Source organism: Leuciscus leuciscus (genome assembly GCF_965113295.1).
Source record: "Leuciscus leuciscus genome assembly, chromosome: 18".
Taxonomy (NCBI): Eukaryota; Metazoa; Chordata; class Actinopteri; order Cypriniformes; family Leuciscidae; genus Leuciscus; species Leuciscus leuciscus.
The window spans coordinates 24,927,762-24,951,317 of NC_138742.1; the positions used below are offsets into that span (position 1 = coordinate 24,927,762).

Here is a 23,556-nt window from a genome sequence, read left to right on the forward strand (position 1 = left end):
GCCTTGCATCACAGCTAACCCAAACTATGTGAACTATTTCCTCAGGAAACCACGCGGCGAAGCCAAGAAGTGCCGAAAAGTGTACGGCATGGAGAAGAGGGACCTGTGGTGCACAGCGTGCCGTTGGAAGAAGGCCTGCCAGCGCTTCACTGACTGAGCTTTATCCTATAGCCCGCTTCGAAACGTGCTCTTTTATTGCGCCTGTTCCACGGACTGAGCACCGATATCTCCTGCACACTCTCACAGGGGGACTTGATGAGCCGTCTGAGGCGTGTGGCCTTCTAAATGTCACTTATTCCTCCAGGCCACAAGGGGGTGCTCTTTTCCTACCGCTTCCATAGTGGAACAACGAGACTGCTATTCAGAATAAAAAACTGATAAAAAGCAAAAAAGAGGAAAATACTTTGGGAAAAAAAAGCTTATTGGCTTTTGCTGCATTGCGTATTATGGCAAAAACAAGTTACTTTTTCACAAGTAATCCAGAAATGAAACAATCAAAGCAGAATTTTCAGGCAGTTTATTTTACTTTCATGTTTTTGTGGAATACAGCTAACGATTTTCCATGATTTTCAGTGTGGCAGACTTTATAGAAGCAGTTTTTTTAACTGTTTAAAACTCTGTAAGCTATTTTGACTGGGTATTGAGTATTTTAAACAGTTAACCCTCTTACACGAGAATCTCAAAATTCATTTACGGACGTCATTTAGCCTAAGCTTCAAAATCGAACTGTTTCTGGACTCAACGCTTTATTTTGCCTTCAAGCACTTTTAACGGCCATGAAAATCATTTAGTTTTCTATTTCGATAAAGCAGAGTGCAGTTTAGCATTGGGATCGGCGCGTTCGCGTACACGGTGAGCGTTTCCGCTTAATAGTCAAGAACTGTTTCGACACACATTGCTAAAGTAATACCTCTAAACAAGAATGAGCCTTACGGAGAGAGACCTCTGTGTACTTCAGCGCGAGCAGCGCGAGTGCAGGAATGTAAAATGGCCTCTCTCTGCGCTTACGCACCGAAACCATTCTGTCCCTCACAGATCAACTGCCTCTTTATAAGCTATGAGGTTTATTCCTGTCAGTCCACAGTATTAATTCAATGGCAGGCACTTTAACCAGCCACACTTCAGATTTAACCGTCATCCCAACAGGACATCCCAGTCTAATGTGATCCATAAATCAAGTGTTTTCCACACAAACACACGATCGCGGAGTCTTTGTGGCAATTTCGGGCCACATTGTGCTTCCTAAGGAATTATTCGCTTCTCGTTCAGCTTATGGATATTATTCACGTTAAGGAAACGCTTGCTCTGTTAACATGTAGATGTCTTCCACTGTGCTTTCTTTTCATATGGAGGTGATCATGGGACGTCTTCATGTAAACAGACCCTCTCAATATGAGCCAAGCAGCTCTGAGCTGTTACACTGCCAAAAATGATTAGCTTTGTATTTTCGTCTTGTTTTCCATTACTAATATCTAAAAACTCTTGAATCAAGATACACTTACTTAAGAATGGAAATGACCTGATGTTAAGTGTTAGTTTCTGAAAAATATGTTTCAGAAAAGCAATATTCTTGTTTTAAGCATAAACTCACTTGATGTTTTTCAGAAAATATGACGATTAAATTATGTTGCTTCTCAAGTAAATATATCTTGATTTAAAGCGATAGTTACACACTCTCAAGTTGTTCCAAACCTGTGCGAGTTTCTTTCATCTGTTGAACACAAAAGAAGATATTTTAAAGAATGTCGGTAACCAGGCAGTTGACGGCAGCCATTGACTTCCATAGTAGCAAAAAAACTCTCTGTCTGGTTACCAACTTTCTTCAAAATATCTTCTTTTGTGTTCAACAGATGAAAGAAACTCATACAGGTTTGGAACAACTCGAGGGAGAGCAAATGATGACAGAATTTTCATTTTCCTAAACTATTCCTTTAAGAATGTTTAGATATTCATACTGGAAAACAAAAATACTGAGTTAGAAAATCCTTTTTTTGCAGTGAAATGAAACACTGATAGTCACTGGACATGTGAATGTGATCTGTATCATTAAAGGGATAGTTCACCCCAAAATTAACATTCGGTCATCGTTTAGTGACCCTCATCTTGTTCCAAATCTGTATGATTTATGTGAAACCTCACATTGGACCCCATTGACTTTCATTGTATGGACAAAAACACCACAGATACATTTTTCGAAATACCTTCTCTTGTGTTTTGAAAAATGTTTTGGAACGACAAATTTTGAGTGAATAATCCCTTGGAGGATAAAGTTCACTCAATTTTGGGATGAATTATTCCTTTGAAAAGAAACTCTAATCCTCTATCAAATCTAATCATTTGACACATTATTTTCCGCCTTCCAGGTTGAAGATTAAATCTCGTTTGAGCTTTTATCAAACCAAACAAAACTGGCAATCAAAATGTAGAGGTTCAAAGAAACAACTGGGCAAGTGCCTAATTGCCAAATGACCGAATCTTATCAATCAAAGTATATTGTCCAATCACAGCTTAGAGCAGCTTTGTCTTCTCTTTTAGTGGTCAGAAAGGAAAGAGCGTTCCTCTAATGATCGTAACCTTCACTAAGTGCCAATGAGAAGAACAAGAGGGAAAAAATGTAATTGCACTAACTTGTACTGCACAAAACGTATATTTTTGATGTACCGTTTTTATACGCAGAAATTGAAGTTTTTAAAAAAAGCGAAACCGCCGTGCTTCTCTTCATCGGGTCAGGGACGGGGTCTTTCCGCTGACCTCGCAGCTATAAGCTTACGTGGCGGTACTTTACGGCCTCGCGGTTCATGACGGCGACATGCGACTGCAGGCCTTCAGCCTCGTTTTTAGGGAACGTCACTGTCTCGATTTATACGAAAAATCCTTTCTCATGTTAAACATTGTTTTTCTTCATAGGAAAAGAGTCATGGGACGATTTTAGGCATCAAAAATCAGGCGGTCAGACAGTGACGCGTTAAATACATTTATTACTTTCAAGGCTTCTTTGCCAAGACTTTGATAATATAATAGTAAAATCATAAGAGTGAAAATTACTTTTTTTTTTTTTAAGTAATGAATATAATATCATTGTATATTTTGGGCTGAGGGGAAACGGGGGGGGGGGGGGGGGGGGGGGGGGGGGGAAGAAGCATGAATGAATGTAAAAAATCTACAAAATGAAAACGCCTATGATCTGAGTTCATTTTTTCTCACACAAACTTCTTTCGGTCTTTTATTTTCTTTCATATCAAGTAGTTTGAACCACTCAGTGTTTTTTCCTTTCGTTTTCATTTTCAGTTGACGCTTGCATCGATGCACGCGATCATGGCGTCTGTGTATGTATTATTGTGAGGAGGAGGGACGTTGCTATGTGGATCATTGCGTCTTCCTGTCCTGCACATTCCGATAGATGTTAGTTCGTCTGAACCTTTATCTGTCTTTTCCCCGTTATTCTAACTTCACTGAATGCCTGTTGCTTCTTCGGCCAGGATATTAAGCTAAACAACCAAGAAAATGTGTAAAAAAAAAAAAAAAAAAACCTCCACTTACTCTCTTTGTAACTTTCGAAACATTTCAGAGTTAAAAAAGCATCTTTACAATAATCCCGCTATTCAATACAGCTTTAACATAAACATACATCATACGATTCTCTTTCTGCCTTGTTTAACTGTCGAGGTCTTGTCATTGCGTCAAGCCCTTTCACTTTTTCATTGTTCATTGGATGAGATTTGATGCATGTCTTGTATCATCTTTGTACTATCTTGCTTTATTGGAACCATTATTGTTTTTCGGAAGTTGACAGTGACAGTTGAGTGAATGAACGAGAGGATGGAGGTTTTTCCGGTGTTGACTTCGTTTGGTTGGTTGGTGATGAGAGTGTGATTTCTTGTGGCTGTAATGTGGAGATTGAAATAAACATGGATTTCAGAAAGAGCTTTGAGTGGAATTAGATTTTTTCTTTATTTGTGAATGCTAAAAATAATCTCCAGTAAATGATTCTAGAACATCCTAATCAATGATTTTTGTGACATTTCGTTAAAATTACATAATGTTTCCACAATTACTTGCACTACCGTTCAAAAGTTTGGTTGGTAATGTTTTTGAAGTACGTTTCTTACGCTCACTGAGACTGCATTCATTTGATGAAACAGTAAAAACAGTAATATTGTGAAAATATTAAGATTCATAATACGTTTTCTATGTTAATATATTTTAAAATGCAATTTATTCCTGTGATTGAATTTTTGGCATCATTACTCAAGTCTTCAGCGTCAATCCGTGTATCATTCGTTCAGTCGTTTTTTTTTTTATTTCATATTGAAAGTAGAAAAATTAGAAAACGGTTAATTTTTACTTTTTTTATTTAAAAGAAAAACAAGAATTCAGCTTGATTTTTCGTTCCGAGGTAGGGGCGTTTAATTCCCGCCCATGTGTAGAAATCGAATATTCAAGTTGTTTATTCATTTTCCTACCTCAGAATGAAAAATCAAGCTGAGTTGTGGTTTTTAATACATTTTTTATTCTAAAAAAATAAAGAAAAAGGAACCGTTTTCTCATTTTTCTACTTTAAATATGAAATACAAAAAAACGACTGAATGAACGATACACGGATTAGCGTCACATGATCCTTCAGAAATCCTTCTAACATTCTGATTTTCTGCTCAAGAAACATGTCTTCTTATTATCAATGTTGAAAACTGTTGTGCTGCAATTCAGCTTTAACTGAGACTATCATGATCATAAACATTATCATCAACTACTATCTGATTGTTTGACCATAAATGCTGATTACAATGGAAAGTTACCAGTGTGGTTTAATAAAATCAGTTACCAATTTATATAACTGAAAAAAGAAACATGTCGGTGAAAAAAATATTTTATAAAACAACTGACTACTCACACACTCCAACAAATGAATCCTTGAATGAGGTATTAAACATGTACACAAAATCAGCGGTTCAGTCATAAGGTTCCCCATTGATCGACACTACGGCATCTTTAGGGAATATTCAACACTAATCTCAGATAAAACAGATGCCAGACAGAGAAGGACTCATGGGAAGTCAGTGGTATGTGATTCTCCTCCGGTCCAGTGTGTGGTGCTGTAGTTCAGACCAGCAGTGGGTTGTCCAGCACTGCTACTCCTGCAGCAACGCCCCCATCAGCGTGCTCAGAGCTCTTGGTCCTCAGCAGGTGGCCCACACATTCATTAAACACCACGTCTTTGCCTTTCCTGTGTGTGTGAAAAAGATGCAGTGACTTGCTGTGACACTGGGCACTATTTTAACGATCTAAGCACATGGTCTAAAAGGGTTGTCCCTATTCTCCTAATGAGTAATGGGTGTGTTTTGGGCGTAATGTGGAATAAACCAATCAGAGTCTCATCTCCCATTCCCTTTAAAAGCCAGTTGCGCTCACGCCATGGCGGATTCGCTATTTAAATGGCGGAATTTGCAAGCGGAAAAACTGAACGCTTCTCTTGCGAGGAATTGGATCTGCGAGGTTAAAGTGAGGTTAAAGCTCGCAAGCAGACCATCTATGGGACAAAGTGTACATGCGTTGTGCACCCGCCTGTAGGCGAATATTACTAACGCGCTCTTGAAATAAAAAAATATATATATTGCGTCATTGACTTTAGACCAGGTTTTCATTGGTCAATGGCGCAGTCTATTTCAGTTGCCTCAAAATAGCAACGTGCCAACAATGCTCCAGAACACACCTCGTTTTCAGACCAGGGTGCACAAATGGGCACAAATGCATTTGCTATTTAAACAACATGGCGCAGGATGTGAAAATGAAAACTGCGTCGGGCTGAAACTAGCAAACCACACTTGCGTCTCGAGACGCCTGGCGCTGCATTGCGTCGGGTGTAAGATAGGGCCCTGTGTTTTTAAGATGTGTTTTGTTGATCCCACCTGACATACGCTCCGAACGCGCCCAGTTCACTCAGACAGGAGTTTGGTCTCAGAGGAGCTCCGGGCCGGAGCAGGTAGTTCTGGACCGGGACGGGCTGGATCTTGTCCATCAGGATGTAGGCTGTCCTCTCACTGGAGTTCTTCAGGTTCTCCAGCACCTCACAGATCTCACTGCCGTAAATGTTGTTGCCTGCGACATAGGAAACCTCTGAGCAAGTGTTTGTGATATACATGTGAGCGAGTACACAGGACATGACTTGTGAACACTCACCTCCTCCCTCCCTCTGAGGTTTCAGCACATACTGATCAGGATTGGCCAAAGCCATTGCTACCGTTTTATCACCGTCTTCTCCCTGTGGAAAGACAGGTCGACCATTTCAAATCGGTTGCATAAAAATTAAATTTAAAATACCGTTAAGAAATCAACAGTGGTACTCAATCCTGCTTCTGACCTTCAAACTTTCTAAAAGTTTAGTTCCTAACAAGGTTAGCATATCAATATAATAAAAATAAAGTTTTATGTCATTGACTGCGGCTTTATGATAGCGATTCCTGTGTAAATGTAGATGTGGCATCTTTCCATAAATCTCTATATTGTAGTGTCACATGAGATCAACACAACGCATCAACACAATGGCCAATCAGAGACATATATGTTGAGCGCATCAAAACAATGGCCAATCAGAGGTGTTTAAGAATTTGTTCAACAGCGCTCAAAATGCTAGAAGGAAATGCTGGTATACGTCATTTTTTAATTTTAGTACTTTTTGACCACACTACTTTGAGTGTTCTGTTGATTCATTGACTCTTGTATAAGAGTTTGGTTGAAGTGCTTCATTAGAGTTGGATGTGATCATAGGGTCTGTCTTCTCAAGCAGGATTCAGCACCCCACGTCTACAGTGTTGCTCCTCTACCATGTCCAGGGTGTACAGCCCAGCGAAAGTGGCCCGAATCTGAGCAACTGTTTCAGGTTCGTCAGGGAAGAAGCGCTCCAGAACCCCCGGACGGGCCAATTCCTGCTGCACCTTCTTAGTTCCAGCGAGATGGGTACTGATGTCGGGACACTTCACCGCCAGAGAGCGCTCCATCATCAGACGAGCCTCCCAGCTCTGAAACATACGGGTTTGATTTACACTCAACACTCAAAACTGATCACACCACACACATTTCTGAGAATGTCCATACATTTCCATGTCCTCACCCGCTCTGAGGTGTAGTTTTGGGGCATGTATCCGTTACGGAAGTAAACAATGGCTATCTCACGGCCATCTCTGCAGGAATTGAAAAATTAGGCCTTTATTGACATGTTTGTCAGTTGACACAATTTCAATCTTGAAGTTGGAAAAAATAGTAATGTAAATGTTTTGACTAGGGGTGTAACAATACCCTCACGTCACGATTCGATACATGTCACGATACGATATTATTGCGATACTCCAAGACATATGATAAAAAGTTAACAAAAAATGCACTGTTGATTTAAATGCTAAATTTGGTATTACATTGTGGGTGTAAATGAATAGGCTTGGAATTGGTGATGATAACCCAATGCACAGGACAATATTGACACCAGATAAAAAATATTCATGATTCTGAAATTGAAAATACAGAATTATTTTAGACGAATATGATTGCACTGTCACTCACTAGATATTTAAAATAACGTAGGCCACTTTTTACTGGTAACAAGACATTTGGCATTATCAGAAGCCACAAATATTCCCCCATTGCATTATTATACATTATATTCAATATTATATAATGTAGTACTGACACTAAAACTCTGAAAACTTGAATTTTTATTTTGGGTGAACTATCCACGATACATATTGTTGCATTTTTGTATTGCGATATATTGTGACGGTATATTGTTACACCCCTAGTTTTGACTAAACATTGCTCTCAAGTATTGTCCAATGCTAATATTAATGTGTTGGACAGATGAGAAATGTGTGATACTGAATCACAATCACTCACACAAAGAGCCTCTTGCTCTGATCCAGAGATCCGGTTCTGCAAACATCTTCAAACTGTCTTCTTATTACCGGAATATTTCTGTACATATAACACAACAGATCATCGCTTTTGCCCCAGTAAAAGATGCTTTGCTTCACAAACACCACTAATTAACATGTATTATTAATAACAGGCAGTGGAATATGTATAGACATTACGTACATGTTGCTCACGACAGCTACTCAGTACTTACTAATGTAGTTACATAGTAGTTACATAGTAACTAATGTAAAATAGCTTGACAATGAATTCTGACTATAGCAAACTATCTGACTACATACTGTACCTTTTCCACAGCTCATTCTCTACGTATCGATGGTCATAAATATTCCTCTGAACCTCCTCGACCAGAAACATAACCACAGCCCTGTAAGGGACAACATCAGCTGTAAATATATGCAGTCTTGGTGAGCAGAAGAGACTTCATTCGACAACACTGAAAAGTCTCACTAGTTGTTAGTCCAACTCAAGTCAGAGTGTTTAACACACCTCTCAGATCCATAGAGCTGCCAGGCCTTGGCCAAACCTCTCGCCAGACCCGCTGCTGGGTTGTTGTCCAGAACACGATCACACTCCTCTGGCAGGTTTGCGACCTTCAGAATGTGTCTTACAGGATTGAGAAACAGTTGATCACAGCACTGACGACAAACATCATTCAGTTATAAACCAGTGCATCATTTTAATACACAATCTCCTCTAGCGGAGTTACTTTTTAGAGCTGTTCGGAGATTCAATTGACCATTTTGCTCGGACTTACCGATGGACATCTGGTGTCCGTGAAGCAAGACCGCCAAAACTTGCAGCAATAGTGTTGATTTCAATCTGCTTTAGAGACGTCCCGCCGCCTGGTCTGTGGTCCAACATGTAATCGGAGCGATTCAGGCCCAGCACTATTGACTTGGGGAACACATGAGATACTGTATAGTTTAAATATATGTATCTAAAGTACATGTGCAATTAGGTTATATTAATGTTACGTTTATATGAAGTCAGCTGTACAACATCTATAATAGAACATGAACAGTGAAGTAAAAGTTTCTAATGTGTAACATGGTAGTTTAAACAACAAACCGCTGGTAAATTATTATACCTGGGGTAGATGTTCCTGTTGAACTTGTTTGTATATGCTGAAAAGTCTGGCTGTAAAATCGTCAACTTTGATAGTGCTGTTGAAGAATACATAAATAAATATTATATGACATATAATACCTCTAGTGGCACTAGATGGAATTGCAAAATACTAACAGTTTTTTTTTAAAATGCCATTATTTGGACAGACAGATTGTTCTCATGCCATTTGCAGAGTCAGTGTTACAGTGTCATGATTTCACAACTATCAGAGCAATATTTTGATTGTCTCTGCATATTAAGATATAAGGAGATAGTATAAGGAGAACATATGACATTAATTTTAAATAACACCAATAAAATGTATATGGTTAACATTAGTTAACTACATTAGCTAGCATGAACTAATAATGAACTGCACTTATACAGCATTTATTCTTTGTTAATGTTAATTTCAACATTTACTAATACTTTATTAAAATCTTGTTAACATTAGTGAATGCACTGTGAACTAACATGAACAGACAATGAACAGCTGTATTTTTATTAAAGGGATAATTCACCCAAAAATGAAAGTTCTGTCAGTAATTACTCACCCTCGTGTTGTTCCAACCCCGTAAGACCTTCGTTCATCTTCGGAACACAAATTAAGATATTCTTGATGAAATCTGAGAGCTTTCTCACTGAGTAATTACTGACAGAATTTTCATTTTTGGGTGAACTAACCCTTTAACTAAAGTTAACAAAGATGAACACATACAGTAACTAATGTATTGCATATGGTTAGTTCATGTTAGCTAATATATTAACTAATGTTAACTAATGAACCTTATTGTAAAGTTTAACCATGTACAAAGAAAAAGGATTCTCAATTAGCAATTAAACAGGGCAAGGCTTCCTAAATAAAAAAAAAAAATGTCAGCCACAACTCTTTGGCCTAAAAAATGTTCTTGAATTATTAACTTAAAATCTCACATTTACATGTTCACGATTCTCTGATGTCAGTAATGCAAGAAATGCAGGTAAAAATTTAATATTTATTATTTTTTAGTGTTTTATATTGATATTCTTTTATTTATTTGTTGCGATTTTACATTTTTATGATTGAATTAATTATTAGATTTATCAACTCACAAATTTAGTTAGTTATTAATTTAGTAAATCCCAATAATAGAGCAAGTATATCATACCTGGCCAGAGTTTCTTCTAGAAAGGTGGGATCCTGGCTCACTCGGTCCACCAACCGGTTAAAATGTGTCTGTACTGCCAGTGCCTGATGAAAGAGTGCTGTGGGCACCGGTGTGGGGAACAGCGTGATCGGTGCATAACTCACCACCTGTCAACAAACACACATTTATTTGGGCATGTATGGACACCAGCAGAGCTCTTCAGTCACTCCTGATTCTCTGAGCGAGGGGTTTCTGCTCGGCATCGACTCAACCGGGCAGAACTAACTCTCCATAATCCAGAAACAAAACACCACCGTAGGACAAACAGAATTCCAGACGTGGCTGTGAATCAACTGCAAACTCTGTGACGAGATGTCAGTTTGTGTTTCAATGCTAACGCTCATTTGAAATCATCTTTCCCTGTATTTAATGAATAATTGGCTATCTAGGAGTCTTGGTTAGATCTGGGTTAGGTCTACAGTGCCACCTTACATGAACGGGAAAAGAGCCTGTCGCTGCCTTTATAGTGGCATGAGTTTCATTAATTTACTGTAGATTGATTTGCAATGCAAAACTGTCCTCTGTGGGATTTTGCAGCATGGATGAACAGTGCTCGTAAATGTCTAAATGACATTTCTTCCAAGCACATGAAACAATGACGTGCTCTTACTTCAGGAGAGTTTGGCGTTTCTTTGGTCCGCATCAACACCCCATGTAAAAGCGCGGTGTCTTTTGCGATCTCTTCTAGATTTTTGATCAGGTTTTCATCTTTCAGGACATCCTCCAGTTTGACAGACATAGCAGAGAATCTACAATCAGAATGAAACACATTGTAGTCATTACTCATGCCACAGATTTTCACAAGAAAGCTGTATTTTTATGGAGATACCAACTTTCAGATAGATGTTTTACTTTTATTGGAAAGATTATATCATGAAATTATAACATCATTTTTTGTTTATGGGTCAATGACATGACGAGCATATTTGTGTGTCCAAGTGCATGAATTCCTTTTAAAATAATTTGATAAATTCATGACATAAATCCCTTTATTCTATAAAACCTATTTAGTATGAATTCATTTTTACTGGTAAAAACGGCTAATTTCAAGTATGGGTAACTTAGGTTGATACACTTTTTAAATGGCAGGTGGTACAACTGCAGTATATACATACAACTAGTTGGTTGCACTGCCTGCCTGACATAAAAACAGTCCAAAAAAACGAATTTAAACACTTTGAAATGTTATTTAACAACTGAAACTTGTTTAAACATTGTTCATTACTCAAGAATAAGCATTGCATCCGTTTTAACCTTTATTTATGAATCGTATATTATTAAACTTCCATTCCTCGGACTTTGTACTGGTGAGAAAGGGAAGTGGCTTTACGGTAGGCAGAGACTCGCAGAAGAATGAATGAGACTGTACACAGCATAACCCGCTGTTCAGAAACCTGTACTCATCATGACACAACAACTGCACTAACTCTTACAGAAGACAGCACACTACATGTCAACACTAGCTCGTGTCTCCGTGGAGTTATGGCATAACGTTACCTGATGTTCGCGGGCCACTCCCGTGCCACTGAAGCTCCTTGTTTACAGTGGGTCTGTATAATATTTAGGCTCAGTTCACCTGCTCAGGTTGAGGTCAGACTGGCAATCATGTGAAGTGTTTCAGTCGTACTGCTAACTGTGTGGTGCTGTTCCTGTTCGGCTCGTACACAACAACAGTATCCAATCAGTGAACAGAACGCTGATGACGCCACTGTCCACGTGCGCGCGCAGCACGAGGCTTCTTCCTCAATGATTTTTAACGGCAGCTTGCATCCTTTATGTTTCAGCTTCATACAGAAGCATTGTCGTTCTTTCTTTTTGAACGTGCTGTAAAACAAGGAATGGGAAACCAAAAAACAGGATAAAAAAAAATAATACGGGGAAGTCTAGTCATCCTAGCTTTATAGTTTAGAACCCAATGTCTGGCATTTATAGGGCTGCGGCTGCAACCATTCACGAGGTCGATAGTGAAACGATGAATTGCACGGAATCTCCACCAGTTAGATCGATTTACAGCAGTAAATAACGCCAGAAATGCTTTTGAAACACTGCTTTATGAAGCCTTCATTGGTTGTTTTCAGTGTTTTGGAGCGCGCGGAACAAATATACATTACACAGATACGATTTGATGGTTTGTAGATTGTATTTATAATAGCTTACACTTACAAGAAAGTGGTTTGTAAAAAAAATAAAAAGTTATTTTGCATTTACAGAAGTTTGACCAGCAGGGGGCGTGTGCTGTTACGAGTTTTGAGGAGATCAGTTTGTTTGATCACTAAAGTGAGCTGAGATCTAAACAACTACTGCTAGGGTCACCCTAGTGAGTAATATATAACAGAAGCAGAGCTTAGACAAAATGCAATGCAAATCATTTTTATTCATGAAAATTTAAGTGCAATCTGTTAATACACTGATAATAAAATAATATTATTATATTATGATCTCTTATAAATTCCATTTTATATGTTTTTAAGATTTAAAAAAAAAGATTCTCAAAAAGCTGTTTACTTTGTCATGACACAAAATCAACCTGTTGTCCAGAACTTGATGTACAGTGGGATCCAAAAGATTTAAAATCCAATTTAAACCTGGAAATTATCAGGTTTTAAGATTTCCATTACATAAAATCATAAAGATCCTGTACCTTTTCTTTTTTTTAGATTACAAATCAAATAAGTTCATTTTTGTGCAGATGGTCAGATGTTCTAACAGATGAAGTGATGTTGTAATTCAATCAAGGGGGAAAAAAACAAAAAACTAAGACATTCTGAAATTCATGTTAATGTTTCATATTGCAACTTTTGGAGCCCTGTAGCTTTAATGTATAGCTGAATATCAAGCAATATGTCTTTTTAAAGAACACTTATGCTGATTTGGAAGCTGATTACACCATTTGTATAGTAGTTTTCAGCATGACATATTCTTAAAAAAAAAAACTCTGCAGTACGGTTCTTGCTAATGACACAGTAGTGGAACAGAGTGTGTTACAGAGTGTGTTGCTGTGTATGTGTATGCGCTTCAGGACATGAACGCACGCACACTTCCTCGAATGACCGCTCTGCATATGGGGCAGTGGCGGAGACTGGCTGCGCAGTCGGTGCAGACGACCAGATGACCACAGGGGATGAAGACCATGGAGACGATTTTGTCCATGCACACCTTACAGGTCCTCTCTTCCTGAAGCTGTCTCAGCTGTTCCTCTGGACTCAGATCGGATCGCACTGAAAAACACAAATACACCGACATTTCAACTCAACCTGGGTCAATTAAGATGATTGCGATCTGTTCCATCCCAGAGGCTAGATAGAGAGAAGAAGAAGATACATACACACACACACACACACACACACACACACACACACACACACACACACACACACACACACACACACACACACACAAGTGCAATGAGAGCATGTTAACATGGACCTTTCTCCCTGACTGAGACCGGCGTTCTTGACGTTCTCGGACTCTCCACAGTCTCTGAGGGAACAAACCATCCACACGTTAGAGGAGTGAACGGCACACATCATTTTATTACATTTCTTTTCAACACATCAATATACAGTAATGTGTAAAAGTCTTAGGGACGTTAGTATTTTCACCAAAAAATGGTTTTAAGCCAGTTATTTATATCTTTAACTGTAGTGTATCAGTAGAAAATGTCAGTTTACATTTCCAAACATTGCTTTTGCCATTAATAATCCAGTGAGATTTTTGTCTGACAACAGCCGATATGTGCTGATCTCACAATCATCGAGTCTGTCTGTGATTGCATGAAGAAACAGAAACACTGAGACAGACTAAATCCAGAAGGCAACGTCTCCAAGACTCTTGAAGAAACCTACCTTGCGCATTTACTGAAGGTTAAAGGAACACGCCGACTTTTTGTGACTTTTTCACTGTATCCCCCAGAGTTAGATAAGTCCATACATATCATCTCCATGCGTGCCGTAACTCTGTCTGACGCACCCACCGCTAGCCTAGCTTAGCACAAAGACTGGAGGTAAACGGCTCCAGCTAGCATACTTCTCCCAATAAGTGACAAAATAACGCCAACATTTTCCTATTTACATGTTGTGATTTGTATAGTCACAGAGTGTACAAATAACAAGGTCACATGAGACAGCCATCTTCTAACCGTATACATACTGGGAACTATATTCTCAGAAGGCGAAGCACTTCTACTTGGGCGGAGTGATTTGCTCGCAGCACTTGAGAAGCCCCGTGGTGAGAAGCAGAGAGTTCGCTCAGAGTTGGAGCAAATCACTCCGCCCAAGTAGCAGTGCTTCGCCTTCTGAGAATATAGTTCCCAGTATGTATACGGTTAGTAGATGGCTGTGTCTCATGTGACCTTGTTATTTGTACACTCTGTGACTATACATATCACAACATGTAAATAGGAAAATGTTGGCGTTATTTTGTCACTTATTGGGAGCAATATGCTAGCTGGAGCCGTTTACCTCCAGTCTTTGTGCTAAGCTAGGCTAGCGGTGGTTGCGTCAGACAGAGTTACGGCACGCACGGAGATGAAAAGGGTATGTATGGACTTATCTAACTCTAGGGGATACGATGAATAAGCTAAAGTCCCAAAAAGTCGGCGTGTTCCTTTAAAGTACTAGTTCACGCAATAACATTTTTAATTCTGTCATTACTTACTAACTCTCAAGTCACTTCAAACCATACGTATACAAACACAAGGTGCGGGCGGAATGGAAAAGAAGCCATTATTTAAAAGCATCTTAGCTTGACATTGTTTATGGCCACAGTTCATGCAAGAAAAAAGGCGCGGAGCAATGCAATAATCAAATGTGTCCATCTAGCACTTGTTTACATAGAAAAAACATTAAAATTAGCGCAGTGGAACCTAAAAGGCTAATTTTGCATTGAGTATTTTGATGATAGCTTTGCGCACCCAGCTAACAAAAATGTTTTAAAAATGTTTTGCTAACGTTCCCATTAAGTTACGAATGGAATTTAGTGCTGTCAAATCAATTAACATAAACATTTGTGTTTATATAATATATGTGTATGTGTATATATATATATATATATGAAGAGTTCAGATGCAAAAGCCTTTTAAGTGCCATCTGAAATTTTCTTCTAGAATGATCATTTTTATCAAGCTTGTATATTTAAGTTCAGTAATTTCACTTAAATGACAATAATAGGTCATTTTCATTGCCATTTAAGTGAAATTACTGAATTTAAATTTACGAGCTTGATAAAAATGATCATTCTAGAAGAAAATTTCAGATGGCACTTAAAGGCTTTTGCATCTGAACTCTTCATATATACAGTATATATATATATATATATGTACACACATACATTATATAAACACTAACTTTTATGTTAGATGTGATTAATCGATTTGACAGCCTTAATGTTTTCTGAATGTTCATAACGGCAAACATTTTTTCCCTTGGTTATGCAAATTTGAGAGAAAACATTATGTGAATGTTACTTTTGAATGTTCTCGCAATGGTCAGAAACAAGAAGCTACCGGTAGTAACGTTTAAAAAATGTTAGACAAACATCTGACGTTTCGGAGAAAAAAAGTGTTTCATGAAGGATGCATAAATGCTCAATCTCAATGCTCTATTAACGTTTCTGGAGAGAACCTTGCCAGAACGCTCTGAGAACGTTCCCTGTGAGGTTCACTGCCATTATATGAACATCTGCAAGCTGAGTTTAGTTTTTTTATTCCTCCTTTTGTGGTCCAAAAAAGAAAGAAGGGCATGTGGCTTTAAAACAACACCAGGGTAAATAATGACTGAATTTTCATTTTCAGATGAACAATGCCTTTAAATAATGAAAACATAATGTTAACTTCTTTTAGGTTCTGAAATGGTTTGTTCTGTTTTGAATGAGGGGTGAGTTTGCAAACACCTGGTCTGGGCTCCCCGGTCTGCCTCTCCTCCTCCTCGGCCTGCAGGACGTCGGTCACCAGGTCAGATACTGAGGTGTAGTGTGAGCCGGTCAGTAAGAAGCGTGACTGTACCAGACTCTCCACTAGTGAGCGCTGGAAGCCCATCTGCAGCACCGCCTGCACCACAGGAGACAACATGGCTGCCGCCACTGAGCTCTGCCCAGCCAACACCTCTGCCAGCAGGAACACAGACATGCCAAACGGGTCTTTAAGGGTGTAGTCGTTTGCTTAATGCGATAAAGTGTTCAAAAAAGGGTATTTTCTTAGTCCTCGCAAGTAGAAGTATAAGCAGAGCTTGGGAGTATGAGATATTATTCTTATACACTCTTAGAAGAAAAGGTTCTATACAAAACCTCTAAGGGTTCTGTCAGGCGTAGATTGAATCATTTTATGGATTTAGTTTTAATTTATTCCTTTGGGTTAATACAATTTTATGAATTAAACAGTTTGTAAACATACTTTATCACTAGAAAAATGTCAAATAACCCATTAAAGCTGCAGTCCGTAGTTTCCCCTCTTTGTCGCCATCTCTGTTCGAAATCTGCAATTGCAGTTATTCGTGGAATTATCAACTTTACGTGGGTTGTGCCTCGGCACGGCACAGCGCGGATGAATCCAATGTTTTGAGGAGAATGTGCGGCTGTCAGTCACCGAGCCGGTGTGGATACTGTCATTCGCAATCACAGATTCTACTTTTTGGAAGTATGACCAACATAAGAATTTTCACCGGAAAATGTCGTCTGAACAAGTAACATCCACTTTGGTTCTGACCAACTAAGGGGAAAAAAGCATTGAACTAAATCGCGCTGATTAAATCTAACGATCGCTTCACGTGACGTCAAACCGTGCAAATTATACTTTGCTCTCAAATTATTAATGTTAAAGGAGCTGTATGTAAGAAATGCATTTCAATTAATCATAAAATGGCCCTGATATGTCACTAGACATTAAGAAATCATGTTCATTTCAAATACTTATATCATTGACAACAGTAGTCCGGCCAGGATATTGTCATTTAAAAAGTGAAGTTGCAGCCCTCAACTGATGTTGATGTTGTCATCTTGTGTTTTGGCCATAGACTGTAAAAAATATGGACAAAGCGTCTGTGACGTCACCCATAGACTTCTGAAGAACGGTTTTGAGGCCGTTTATGGGGGGTATGGGTGGCGCCCTATTTCAATACAAATGTTCAGAAAGGATAACTTACAGGTATGATGTGTTGTGTCAGATCATGGCCGAGACGTCAAATTTCAGGAATTCCACTCGGCGCAGCCTATGCTCGTTGTCAGCTGTCAATCAAGCTGTCAATCGCGCCCTTATTTGTCATACATTTTATATCTAAATACGATCTAAACTAACGAGTTAGAAAAAAATTCACCCCCCTCACAGTTGTCAGGCACTCGGAACCTATCGAAAAATACAATAAAAGTCCATGGGACCAACCTGTAAAAACATGAATTTATGCTGTGAAAACGGACATTTTAACATGGGGGTGTATGGACATTTGCTCCCTTTTGGGACCTGCCCCTAGCGGATTTTCGATGTATTGCAGTTTTTTGCACTTCCGGGTAGGCTTCATTTTTCAGATTAGAATGTTGCCGCTTGGTTTTGGCCTGATGCTCCACCCTCAAACTATCTACCAATCACGAAGTCAGTAGTGTTTCGGCATCGGGGTTGCCAGCTCTGCTCTAGTTACCACAGCTATGTAGCAGCCGACGTTCCTGCTGGATCCTGCAGCCTATCTGGCAACCTCGAGTCAGGGGGGAGGGGGAGGGGATACACCGCTCTACAGTAATTTGAAAGTGATTGCAGTACCAGTTTTGGCCACAATCTTACATACGGCTCCTTTAACAACATCAGCATTGCGTGACTACATTTATTGCCCTTCCGATATTATCCTTGTTTTCGCACAGGCCCGGTTGCAGTCTCTTTTTTTCTGTAGCCAGTCCAAAGTCCGAATGCAGTCTTTTGCGTTTTACAGCGGGTGAATCTCCAGTTGTCACTGGTGATTGTCGTTTGAACCTTTCTGGATCCGCCATCAAATTGATAAGTTTAATTATATCAAGTGCTGTGAGAAAAGGCTATAAATCTCCACCTCCAACATCCTCACACGCAATATAGCCGACTAGCCGAGACTCCTTCTTTATATGGACAGATGTGACGTAATGACGAAAAGACATGCTCGAATTTCCCTCGGAAATCCACCAGTACCACTGGAGTTATAAACATTATTACAAGCTTTGAATCGAGCTCAGGCAAGCAGATCGTTTTGAACACTGGCTGGTTATGTACTTGCTCAAAAATTTATTTTGGATCATTTTTAACCCCAAAAAGTTACGGACTGCAGCTTTAAACATGAAAGTATTATGCAGTCTTTTTTCTTTATATAGAACCCTTCCTTCTAAGAACGAGAGCAAAATATTGCCGCAGGTCATTTATTCAGGCATTAAACAGGCATGTTTGTTTGCCAGCAGCTTACAGTGATTTAAAGCTTCAAAAATCACAAAAGAGTTTAAAAAGAGTTAGGGTTACACTGATCATTGTTAGTTGGTGAGGACAGAGAAGAAGAGAAGATCATTTGTCTGGGTGAAAAGAAAATTGAGCTGGAACAATATCAACAACTCCTGAGGAATAACATAAAATGCATAGCAGCATAAAACGCAACTTGATATTATCCTGCTTATTACACGGCTCTTTGCTCCAAAAATAAATACAGGGAATATTGATTTATTTTATTTTATTATTGTTTCCCTGCAGAGAGACAGAACATATGAACTGCTATGTTGGAAACAGGGATTTCCAGGACAAGCAGTTTGTTATACTGTGTCATGGACAATGGTTATTATTCAGAAATAACTGACTGCTGAATGCTGGGAATGACCAATCAGAATCAAATATTCCAGAAAGCTGTGTAATAAACACACATAAGAGTCTGTTTATCCATAGAACACAAGCACGACGCACAGCAATGGAACATTTGCCGGGACATTAGAATTGCAGACAATACTTAAAATCGGGGGTTTTCAAACTGGGGCCTGTGGACACCCAAACGACCGCAGGGGGAGCTACGGGCTCTTTGGAAGATTTAAAGTCTAAATTTAAAGTTTTTTTTTATTTTAATATATGAATATGTTAGCCTTACTGTTAACTATCAGCTATGTGCTCCAAAACAATGACAAATTCGCATTTAGAAGATATAAGCATTCAAAACTTAAGAATCTCTCACTTCCGCCGATATGGGTCAGTGATTTTGATGACATCACTCTGCACTTCTGCTTCTCATCAGATTTTCTGTCCAATCAAATGCTCTCTAGAATCTGAAGTGTCCCGCTCCCTACATTATAAATAGCCGCTGAAATCAGTCACTTGTTCACACATTTACCATTTTCTACATGGTGAATGACACATAGTTCACTATAGAGGATAGGGAACGATTCAGACAGTGTAAATATGCTTTCCAGTGAATGTAGTCTGGTTTCATGTTAGTGAACCACGCGAACCTCCGCCGCTCCGGTCCAGAGACACGAGAGCACAGAGCGGAACATATGTGCGAGTCGGCGCAGATCAGAAAACGTATCGGACCCATTTAAATTCTGCACAGAATGCTATTTTAAAGTGATATGGAGGAGATTAGGAGTAGAAACGGTTAGAGATTAGGAGGAAACTGCAGCTTTACAGAGCTCAATGGCTCTGGCAAAGCTGTGATTTTTTTAAAAGAAACACTAATGGCTATTTAAAAAAAGGGGAGGAGCTGTTCAATATGCCCCGCCCTGTCTTCCTGTTTCATTAAAACACATTAAAAAAATCGCTTTCAAAAGTTGGTGTTTTCAGGCCCCAAAAACGCTGTTGTCGTGTAAATTAACGGCCAAAACACATAATTTTTTGTCTGTTTTTAGTTGAAAACTGTGTCATGTTAACGGACCCCTATAGGGTGTGCATAATGTCATTTTCATTTTTCATTTTTGCCTGCTTTTTTATTTATATAAAAAAAAACAATTATACTGAAAATAATTGAAATTGTATGTCTAATATCTATTTTGTTTTTGAACACAGTTACTGCCATACGTAGCAGGATCATCATATTCGGGGGTCCTAAGCATCTAAACATTTGAAAACCCCTGCACTCTTACACCTTTAAAAGAATTGATGGCGTGACTCACCTGATGTCATGTTTCCTGCAGATGATGATAGAGATCCACCCTTTAAAACAAAATAAAACATTTAAAGTCCATGGCAATCATAGCTGTCAAATTGACCATAAACTGATGGATAGATGCATCATTATTACTTACCACTCTCTCATTCATGCTGAAGTAAGACTGCTGGATATTGCTCACATATTCCCGTCCTCTTGATTGAAGCAAATATTCACATCTTTGGAAGCACATGATAGACCAAATTAATAATGAGCATTCATGCACAATAAAACATCATCCATTCGTGTTTATAATATGACTCTTTAGTACTTTAGTACTTCTTTTAATGTGGGTTACAAACTTCCTGTTTTAAGTACTCACCGTGGAAACCATTTGGCATGTTCCTCCCAAGGGTCATCACCCGGTTCCCAGTTCCTCAGACCACCATCACAGAAGAAACACTTCACATTGTCACCATGACCTAATAAAAACGACGATCACTTATTACCATCTTTTAAAAAACACTATATATAAGAGAGTAAAATATATAATACATTTAAAGTGGTCAAAAAAAGTTGAGAATTTTGAATAGAATGTAATATAAACATATGAACACATAAATTAACATTTTAATACACTTGACTTTATTTTAAAGGGAAAGTTCACCCAAAAATTGAAACTCTGTCATCATTTACTCACCCTCAGGTTGTTCCAAACCTGTATGAGGATCATGTTGAACACAAGAGAAGATATTTTTAATAATATGGGTAACCAAACAGTTGATGGACCCCATAGTATTTCCCCCCTAATTTTTTGCTACCGTCAGATGTCTTGTTACCAACATTCTTCAAAATATTTTCTTTTGTGTTCAACATGATCCTCATACATGTTTGGAACAACTTGAGGGTGAGTAAATGATGACAGAGTTTACATTTTTGGGTGAACTTTCCCTTTAACACAATTAATCGTATTGTTCTTTAATGAGAGCAAACAATGATGTTGCAATTTTGAATGCATATGATTTGTATAAGGAATAAGCAGAAACACTATTGCTTTCAGAATAATGAGCGGCACGCGCTTCACTGCACTGCGCTCGCGGCCTCTCTAGTTCATTCCCTTCATTCACAGCGCGCATGACTGCCGTGCGCGTGACTGAAAGCGCAGAAAACAGAAGCAAGCAACTAAGTTAAGGTCCGAATCGAAACCACATACATGCACTCATAATGTTCCTGTGAAATTTCATTTCAGTTTCATTTCTCAAAGACCAAAGTGGTCCCAAATTTAGTCTGAGACCGACCTGTAAAGAAGAAGCCAGCTCGCGCCAGCGCGTCGGGCTGCACAGATGCTCCTGTGGGCCAGTTGTGGTAACTGGACAATCTGGTGTCCTCGGACTCCATCTCCGGGTAGACCGCCTGGTCGTACTGCACCTGTTCGTCCACGGTCAGCCGCTGAAGTTGACTCAACAGCTGCCCATCCACAGAGTCGGACGAGCCCAGCGGAACATTGCCCACATCCCTGCCCATCATCAAGCCGCACGTGGGGAAGTGCTTCGCGTGCTCCCCCCACGGAGTGTCTCCATGAACCCAGTGCCTCAGGACCCCATCACAGCAGAAGCACTGCACCGTGTCCCCGTATCCCAGATAGTGAAAGCCAGCCCGGGCCAGCTCAGCGGGGCTCACGGGCGCATCTCTGGGCCAGTTAGTGAAAGTCTGGAGTCTTTCCTCCTCACAGCGCATGCCGAGCCGAACCCCTTCATGTCCACCGTCTCCCCTCATCATCCCGCTGCTCGTCTTCCATAACGGGCAGTCCAAGTGAGCTCCAGCCCCCTCTCCGCTGGCCATACAGATACAGCCTATTATTCCCGATCACAGAGCGCCGTTTACTATAGCACACACACTTCCAGAATAAGCAAGCAGTTGTTTACATGATCTGCCCCGTGGCCGCGAGCCTGAATAGCAAAATATACAACAGACGCCTTTCATGGTGATTTTCTCTAAATTTCATTTCCCATTTTGTTGATGAGTTAAAAACCAACCAACTGGTAAGCCAAGTTATGGGTTTCACATTTTAAAATCACCATGAAATTTAAATTGACCATTTTTATGAAATATAGTGGCGTTTATTATGATTTATTCGCACACTTTTTATTATTATTTAATGTAGCTTATGTCCAGTGTTGGGGTTAACTCATTACAAGTATTAATTGAGTTATGTAGCCTAATCAGATTACCTATTGAAGTAAAGTAACGCATTACTTTTTCAATTTACAACAAAATATCTAAGTTACTTTTTCAAAAAAGTAACGCTAGTTACTTTTTCACATGTATTGACTGACAGCTCTCCTGTCCCCATGTTGAGAGAAATAAAGTGAGGAGAGGTGTTGTGTGCGCTGTGTAAACATGATAGTTATTGTAGTTTTAGAATAAATGTGAACATGTATTTCCTTATCTCACTTGCATGAAAACATTCAGTATTCCTCAAAATGAAAACGCAAAACCTTTATAACTATATTAGAATATAATTATAATTCTATAATATAATTTTAACTATATTAAATTAAATATACTTTATGTATTTAATCTCACATTATTAACCAATGTCTTTGCTGCTGACCTTCAATGATCTAATTCAACCACACTAATAAGCAAAAAATTGCGCCCTCTACAATACAGGCGATAATATGCATTTTCTTCAGCCTGAGGCTTATTCATTTCACTTTTGGTGTGAAAGGGCCTTAACATTTGCCAAAAATCGAACTTTTTTGTTGTTATTAAGAACTAAGAATTAAGAAATTAAACAAGCAAGCAGAGCCCAGGTGTAAAATGATCAACATTACATTATTTTTTACAACTGAAATATTTGGACATTTAACACTTAATTTAACACATATGTACATTAAAGATGATTGTGAAATTCATAATTATTTATCATAACATGATTTTGTAGGAATTGTAAACAGGCGCTAAAGAGAGTGCCTATTATAAGTAGGTTAATTGGAGACCCCCGATTTTCGAGGAGGACCCGATTCGTTACCACACCAGGCCTGGTAACTTGTCTTCTGTTTCATGCTAACTTTAAAATCAGCTGTCACTGCCATAATTGTGAACATCTTAACCTACATTATAAACTACTTTCTTACATACTTTAAAATGAAAAAAAAAAGTGCCTGGTTTATTGTTTTAAACAAAATGAATGAATAATGCAAAAGCAGGATCCTCCTTTACATTATTCTCATTATAGCAAAGCTTTTGAAAGTACTTTTTGACTACAT

General features: G+C 38.9%; 3 protein-coding genes across 5 annotated transcripts in view; 1 reads left to right on the forward strand and 2 right to left on the reverse strand.

Annotated features, from left to right (window-relative positions):
- The window catches only part of slc2a4rg (SLC2A4 regulator), a 67,154-nt gene extending 63,230 nt beyond the window's left edge, over nucleotides 1-3,924 (forward strand). For both annotated transcript variants that reach the window (XM_082145169.1, XM_082145170.1), the window contains one exon: nucleotides 46-3,924. In XM_082145169.1, coding sequence (XP_082001295.1) covers nucleotides 46-157 — 112 coding nt within the window. In that variant the 3' untranslated portion in view covers nucleotides 158-3,924. The remainder of the gene's footprint in view (nucleotides 1-45) is intronic.
- gss (glutathione synthetase) lies at nucleotides 3,308-11,885 on the reverse strand. Its single transcript, XM_082145167.1, has 13 exons — nucleotides 11,718-11,885; nucleotides 10,831-10,969; nucleotides 10,182-10,327; nucleotides 9,014-9,089; nucleotides 8,681-8,820; nucleotides 8,413-8,529; nucleotides 8,210-8,290; nucleotides 7,885-7,962; nucleotides 7,109-7,178; nucleotides 6,822-7,016; nucleotides 6,178-6,259; nucleotides 5,907-6,096; nucleotides 3,308-5,224 (listed from the first exon to the last, which is right to left on the reverse strand). The coding sequence occupies exons 2-13, from the start codon at nucleotides 10,957-10,959 to the stop codon at nucleotides 5,101-5,103; spliced, it is 1,428 nt and encodes a 475-aa protein (XP_082001293.1). The 5' UTR covers nucleotides 10,960-10,969; nucleotides 11,718-11,885; the 3' UTR covers nucleotides 3,308-5,100.
- A 689-nt stretch (nucleotides 11,886-12,574) lies between these two features.
- On the reverse strand, nucleotides 12,575-22,655 carry birc7 (baculoviral IAP repeat containing 7). 2 transcript variants are annotated; one of them, XM_082145198.1, is made up of 7 exons: nucleotides 21,583-22,653; nucleotides 20,667-20,766; nucleotides 20,442-20,523; nucleotides 20,310-20,349; nucleotides 16,110-16,322; nucleotides 13,647-13,700; nucleotides 12,575-13,438 (listed from the first exon to the last, which is right to left on the reverse strand). In XM_082145198.1, the coding sequence occupies exons 1-7, from the start codon at nucleotides 22,124-22,126 to the stop codon at nucleotides 13,236-13,238; spliced, it is 1,236 nt and encodes a 411-aa protein (XP_082001324.1). In that variant the 5' UTR covers nucleotides 22,127-22,653; the 3' UTR covers nucleotides 12,575-13,235. The 2 variants fall into 2 exon arrangements, with proteins under 2 accessions (XP_082001324.1, XP_082001325.1); XM_082145199.1 differs by lacking the exon at nucleotides 13,647-13,700 and having other exon boundaries at nucleotides 21,583-22,655.
- Between the last annotated feature and the right edge of the window lie 901 nt (nucleotides 22,656-23,556).